Here is a 6,963-nt window from a genome sequence, read left to right as displayed (position 1 = left end):
GTTTCTTGCCCAAGGTCACACAGAAAGCGATTGGCAGAACGGGGATAAGAACCCAGATCCTTCTGATTCCCAGGCCTGTGCTCTCTCCACTAGGCCTTGCTGATTCCTTGCTCACAGAGTCCTCTTCCTCCTCCTTTTTCTCTTCTTCTTCTTCCTCCTCCTCCCCTTCTGCCTCTATTTCAGGTCAATGAGTAGCCCTGCTAGAGTAGGAAGCGGCTATGCCTCCAGAGAGATTATGTGCTCCAGATCCCAAGGCAAGTGTTAGCCTGGGGCCCACCGTGCCCTGCTGGCCCAGAGTCCCCAAGGCCCAAAAGGTGGTTCCAGGTGATATCGCGGTGGATTTGGGGGTGAAGTCAGATTCCTAGGCCAGAGATTCTGTCACCTCCTAGCCCGTCTCCATAGAGGTATCCTCCTGCCTTGGAATCACCTGATCGTGCAGAACCCGTTCCAGAGTGAGCCATTCCCAGTTCCGCCCTCCGGGAAGGGTCAGGTGTGGGGGTTATGTCCCAGTGGCAGGCAGGACCCCTTGGGAACAGCAGTTCATTTACGCCCCGGAGTTTAAAAAGACAAAGTGAACTAGAAGGGTCAACACTTATGACTTGAGGCGGTGCCAAATCTCCCCAGAGCCTGGAAGAGGACTACCCAGCCTCCTTTATAGCAGAGGATGAAGTCAGATGTCCTGGAACCACTGAGGAACCAGCACCGAGGACTCCGAGTCACAGAACCAGGTGCGGGAGGATGAGGGCCATCCTGCTACTTGTTGTCGTGCTGGGGCTGTTCCGGGAGGCCAAAGCAAACTTTACTGTCAAGAAGGATTTTGACCTGAATCAGGTAGAGTTCCAGTGCCCCAGTCTCGGTGTCGGGAATTTTGGGGGTGTCCAATGGAAGGAAATAAGAGAGCCAGCACTGAACTGACTGTCCAGCTCCAAGTGGACAGGGAAACACGGGAAGCTGAATTCTCACCCCCTGTCCCCTGTTCTGGGGAACGTTTGCACTCAACTGCCAGTGGGATGAGTCTCTTCTCCTCCCTCCTGGATTCGGCAGGTTTCCTCCCCACACCTGAGGCTAGCAGCATGGAAAGAGCCCAGGCCAGGGAGTGAGAGGACCTGGGTTCTAGTCCCAACTCCTCCACTTGTCAGCTGTGTGACCCGAGGCAAGTCCCTTCACTTCCTTGGGCCCCAGTTTCCTCAGCTGTAAAATGGGGATTCAAAACCTCCCTCCTATTTAAGACCGGAAGCTCCAGGAAGAATGGGAACTTTGTCCAACCTGATTAGCTTGTATCTCCCCCAGCGCTTAGTACTGTGTTTGGCACCTAGTAAGCATTTCACAAGTACCGTAAAAAATATTGGCACGGGTGACCCTCTTTATCATCATCATCAGTGGTATTTATTAGCAATTACTATGTGCAGAGCACTCTACTAAGCTCTTGGCCCTCGAGTCTCCCTGAAGGGAAATATGCTTTGGTCTCTCAGTTTGCAGGGTTCTGGTATGTGTCTGCAGTGGCAGCCAAAAACCTGTCCACTCTGAACATTCCACCCACAAGGAAGATGGGCTCAGTTCTAGTAACACCCCACGTGGGAGGCGTGAATTTCACCTTTATGGCTGATTTGTGAGTATGATCGTAAACCCTCTGCAAGTCCTTCCTGGTTATCTCTCTCTCTGCCCCCCCCTCCCTTGGAGAATTTTCGTACACCCCCCTGCCATCGGGACATAACCCCCACACCTGACCCTTCCCGGAGGGTGGAACTGGGAACGGCTCACTCTGGGACAAACGGTCACCGTGATTCAGGTTCTGCCGATCAGGTGATTCTGATGGTGATTCCAAGGCAGGAGGATACCTCTATGGAGACGGGCTAGGGGGTGACGGGCTAGGATACCTCTGTTAGGAAGGGATAAGGATGCATAATCAGATGACCTCTATCATTTATTGTCATTTATTGAGTGCTTACTGTGTGCAGAGCACTAAACTCAGCACTTGGGAGAGTGCAATACAACAGCCTCTCCAAACAACAAGCTCACAGTCTGGCTGGGGAGACATATATCGATATATGTGCATGTTGGGGAAAGTTCCCACATATGTATGTAAATGGGTGCATATACATTACACACACACACGCCTGTGATAATGCATTCTCTTCCTGGTTCAATCGATAATATTTATTGAGTGCTTACTCTGTGTAGAGCACTGTACTAGGTGCTTGGGAATTAGTCTTTATTAATAATTCTAATTACGAGAACAATAATGATAAAAATAATAATTATGGCATTTGTTAAGCACTCACTATGTGCCAATCACTGTTCTAAGCACTGGGCAGATACAAGATAATCAGGTTAGACATGTCCCTGTCCCACATGGGCCTTACAGTAGGATTTAGAAGGATTAGTAGAGATGGGCCCTGTCCTCAGAGAGTTTATAATCTAGCAGGGCAGACAGACACTATAATAAACTATCGGTAGGGGAAGCAGTTTATCGAGGACCTAGTGAGGTAAATCGGGGGCACCGGGCAGAGCATTGGATCCTCCGAAGATAACTGTGAACCGATACCGTTCATTTGTGCTTACATATAAATCATATAGGGGTATGGGGAGGGGTGCGGAGCTAGGGGGTGGGCTAATCCTGTGATCACCAGCGAGGTTGAGGGTGTCAGGACAGAGCTTCAAGGTGGGATAGAATTGAGGACCCAGAGGGCAGACGATCAGAAAAACAGTGGTAGACAAGAAAATAGAGCACCAAATCAAGAAGGCGACTATGTCCTTTGGGAGGGCGGCAGAGGAGGGCGGCAAGGTGGAATCATCAAGGACACCTTAGAGCTGAGGATAGATCTGGATCTCGCACAAAAACCAGAATTCGGCTACCTGAGCACTTCTATCAGCGTTTCTTCTGGGCCAGATTCAATGTCAACTAGCCAGACAAGATCTCGAACAGTGAAGTTCGGACTCAGAGTCATTCTCCTGGCTTTGAAGCTCTGCTCAACTTAGCACAGATGGGATGAGATGTGTGAGGAGAATGAACCACAGCAGAAAACCCTAACTGCTGCTCTATGGAGAGCCAAAATTGACTGTGGGCTCCTTCGAGACAGGGACTGTAGCCAATTCTACTATACTGTACTTTCCCAAGTGCTTAGTAGGGTGCTCTGCACACAGTAAGTGTTCAGTAAATACTACTGATCGATTGATTGTAAACCAGGATGACAGAGGAATTGATTTAAAGACACGATTAAACAAAACTTCAGACAAAGCTCCATCCAGCTGAAAACTGAGGGTCAGTTGCTGAGAATAGTCCTGCGTAGTACACTACCAGCAGAAGCTTTGAACAAAACCTTCATATGGAAAGAGGGACAAAGACAAGCATCAAGGAAGCAAAAGAGAGAACAGCTCCAGGCATTGCAAACTTCCAAAACAACAGCACAAGGGACATCCTTTTTGGATGTGCAATGTGCTACTTATGGTCAGGGAATGTGCCTGCTAATTCTGCCTTATTGTACTCTCCAAAGTGCTTAGTACATAGTAAGCACTTAGTAAGCACTCAGTAAACACCACTGATTGATTTATATGCATATATGAAGGGCTAATATATATAACCAAACGGCTGCTTTCTCTCTCTCTCTTTCTCTATCTATATACATGGAGTTAGGTAAATGAGGCTATCCAACTTCCCACCTTTCCTCGTCCCCAAAGAAATTCCAGTTCCACGAGCAGAATTGTCTTGGACCAATGGTTCTCTCATTGCCTTCCCTAGAAATGGAAGTTGTGTCCGCAGAGACCAAAGGGATGTTCAGATGGCCTTTCCAGGAAGATTCCAAATAAATCCCGCAAGTATGCTTGAACTGGGAACTGCTGATTTTTGCTCAAGGGAGTGGGAGTTGAGGGGGACAAGGGGAATGTCAAGAGAATAGAAGCCTAGACACTTTGTTTTTAATTGAATCCACTTTTTCCCAAGTGACTTTTCTGCCCTCAAATTCCCTACTCAATTCTTGGTCATTTTTGCATTAATAATGACTGTATTTGGTAAGCGCTTATGATGTGTCAAGCACTGTTCTAAGCACTGGATTAAATGCAAGTTAATCATATTGGGCATAGTCTCAGTTCCACATGGGACTAGTTTCAACCAGATCTGTGCATAATGTGGGGAGTAGAGAATCACTTGGACCCAGGAGGGTTTGAAAGCCCTTAATTTGCTAGAAGACAATGCATTAATTATTTCTGGAGTACCAGTTCAGAGGTATTTACGTTTTCATGTCCTTTGGAAATATTATCAATAACAGTAATTGCTAGGTTCATTCCATGTACCAAACAGCGGGGTACAATCAGAACAAAATAGTCACTGTCCTACATCAATTAATCAATGGTATATATTTAGGGCTTATTGTGTGCAGAGCACTGTACTAAGTACTTAGAGTAGCGTTAACAGAGTTAGCAGACGTGTTCCCTGCCCACAAGGAGCTTACAGTCTAGAAGGGAGGCGAAAGGAAGATAAATTACAGATATGGAGTTAGGTGACTTCGCCCATGGACACAGAGAAGTCAAGTAGCGAAGCCAAGATTAAAACTCAGGTCTTCTGACTCCCAGTCCTGGGATCTATCCTGATTACTACCTCAGAGGTTAGTATAATCCTTGGCACAAAGCAAGTGCTTAACAAGTAATACTGTTATTATTATAATATGTAATATAACATTATATATTATTATAATCATCTCCTAGACTACACTGCTTCTCAAAGGTGTGGCAATCTTCTTAGTTCTTCCTCAAAGGAGATTTCTATCTGTGGGACAGGAAGAATCCCAAAAGGAATGGGGTTGAGAGGAGTTGGGGGGTTGGTCAAGGAGTTGAAGAGGGGCTGAGAAGTTCTGGTTTCCCTAGAAGGACTTCCTGACAGGTATCCCAAACTGTACTGGGTCCAGAAGACCCGCTCTCTCTAGCCTCATTCCCGTTCCAGGCCATCCTGCCCTCTGAATAGCTGATACTGGTGGTCCATTACAGTGCTTTGCAACCAGTAAATATGGTTGATGGCTCTTCTATGGCTCATCTCAGGTTTGTGTATTAAACTGGGATTGACTTTTTGCTCTCTCACAGTTTCTCTCACGGTGGTTGACACGGATTATAAGAAGTTTGCTTTCGTCTTGACCTCTGGAAAATTCGCTGAAGGAGACTTTAACTTTTTGATGGCTTATGGTAATCAAGGAAGGGTTTCCCCTTTGAACTGAGGGGTAAAGAAGTTTGTCCCCGGCTCCCTGGGGAACCACAGCTTGAACACTGTGCTTGGGAGAGGAGGGTAAGAGAAAGCTCCATGAGAGTAATAAGATGGGAAGTGGCATGGCGTGGTGGCAAGAGCATGGGCCTGGGAGTCAGAAGGTCATGGGTTCTAATCTCGGCTCTGCCACTTGTCTGCTGGGTGGCCTTGGGCAAGTCGCTTCACTTCTCTGGGCCTCCGTTATTTCATCTGTAAAATGGGGATTAAGGCTGTGAGCCCCATGTGGGACAAGGACTGTGTCCAACCCGATTTCCTTGTATCTACTCCAGCACTTAGTACAGTGCCTGGCACATAGTAAGCACTTAACAAATACCAGAATTATTATTATTGTGACTGTTAATTGGGAATTTTGTTATACATTTACTATGTGCCAAGCAATGTTCTAAAAACTGGGGAAGATATACATTAATTAGGTTGGACTTAGTCCCTGTCGCATGTGGGGCTCACGGTCTAAGGAAAGCGTAGATTTAATCCTCATTTTACAGATGAGGGAAATGAGGCACAGAGAATTTAAGTGACTTGCCCAAGGTCACACAGCAGACACGTGGCAGAGCAGGGATTAGAACTCAGTTCCTTCTTAGGCCCATTAGGTGACGTTAATTCTCTCAAGGCTTTAGAGAATTTCTTCCACACCCCCAACTCCCCAACACTGGACCCCACAATTCTGTCCCAGCTCTTTTCAAGCCCCACTTATCCCATATCCTGACAAACTCAAGTTTCCTTCTGACCGCAGGCCGAGCTTGGGAACTGGACAAAGAAAGCAAGTTGAAGTTCTGCTTGGCTTTATACAATGAGGGAATTCCCCACACACAGACAATCTTTCTGAAGAACGATGGTAAAGCTGGGCTGTGTCTATACTAACTCTTCTTCTTGTCTCTCCACCCAACTGGTGTGAAAAGCGAGGTCAAGGCTGGGGATGAGGGGTGGGGCAGGAGGGAGGTGGGGGGAAGGTCCTTGGCTTCTTGACTCGGCCACTCTTGGGTTGAAAGACAAGCATCTAATCACCTTCGGAGACCTTCGAGCTACCAGATCGAGTGGCATCTCCCCGATTTCTCTTTATTTCCTCAGATACATGTGCCAGGTTGATCAAGCAAGACTATTTCAATGTTACTGAGTCAATATGGCCTACCAGTCCCAATAGCGGCAGTTCTTTCTCTTTGGAATGTTCCTCGGAAACATAGATGGACATCTCCTTTGAGGAATAAATACATGAATGCTCACCCTGACCTTCTTGCATTTGGGTTTTTTTTTGTATTGGTTAAGTGCTTAATGTGTGCCAGGCACTGTTCCAAGTGCTGGGGTTGGAACAAGCTAATCAGGTTGGAAAGTCTCACCTGGAGCTCACAGTTTTAATCCCCAATTTGCTGATGAGGGAACTGAGGCACAGAGAAGTGAAGGGACTTGCCTGAGGTCACAGAACAGACGAGTGGCAGAGCTGTTAGCAGAACCCAGGTCCTTTTGACTCCCAGGCCCAGACTCTATCCACTAGGGCATGTGGCATTCTGTCTCCCCTCAGAGATCTAGTCCATGTTGATTGCCAGAATCCACGCTGCCCACCTCTGCAAAGCCTCTTAGTGAAAGAGCATGGGCCCGGGATTTAGGAAGACCCAGGTTCTATTTCTCCTTCTGTCACATTTTCTTTTTTTCTTTTATGGTATTTGTTAAGAACTTACTATTTGCCAGGCATAGCAGTGGGGTAGATACAAGCTAAA

General features: G+C 46.9%; 1 protein-coding gene across 1 annotated transcript; it reads left to right on the top strand.

The window, feature by feature from the left end:
• Positions 1-3,680: 3,680 nt before the first annotated feature.
• LOC100681151 (prostaglandin-H2 D-isomerase-like) lies at positions 3,681-6,477 on the top strand. The gene is made up of 4 exons (XM_003431052.4): positions 3,681-3,816; positions 5,074-5,172; positions 5,985-6,086; positions 6,320-6,477. Exons 1-4 carry the CDS (start codon positions 3,780-3,782, stop codon positions 6,430-6,432), a joined length of 351 nt encoding a protein of 116 aa, XP_003431100.2. The 5' UTR covers positions 3,681-3,779; the 3' UTR covers positions 6,433-6,477.
• The last annotated feature ends 486 nt before the right edge of the window (positions 6,478-6,963 follow it).

The sequence above is a fragment of the Ornithorhynchus anatinus genome, chromosome X4 (assembly GCF_004115215.2).
Source record: "Ornithorhynchus anatinus isolate Pmale09 chromosome X4, mOrnAna1.pri.v4, whole genome shotgun sequence".
Lineage (NCBI taxonomy): Eukaryota > Metazoa > Chordata > Mammalia > Monotremata > Ornithorhynchidae > Ornithorhynchus > Ornithorhynchus anatinus.
Note: the sequence above shows the minus strand (reverse complement) of the source record. Positions and strands in the feature narration are given on the sequence as shown.

Bases quoted from the DNA above. Each gene is read 5' to 3' on its own strand.
- LOC100681151 (XM_003431052.4), top strand. From the start codon at position 3,780: ATGGCCTTTCCAGGAAGATTCCAAATAAATCCCGCAA. The intron at 3,817-5,073 runs GTATGCTTGAAC...GCTCTCTCACAG, and splicing joins ATTCCAAATAAATCCCGCAA to TTTCTCTCACGGTGGTTGAC. The intron at 5,173-5,984 runs GTAATCAAGGAA...TTCTGACCGCAG, and splicing joins TAACTTTTTGATGGCTTATG to GCCGAGCTTGGGAACTGGAC.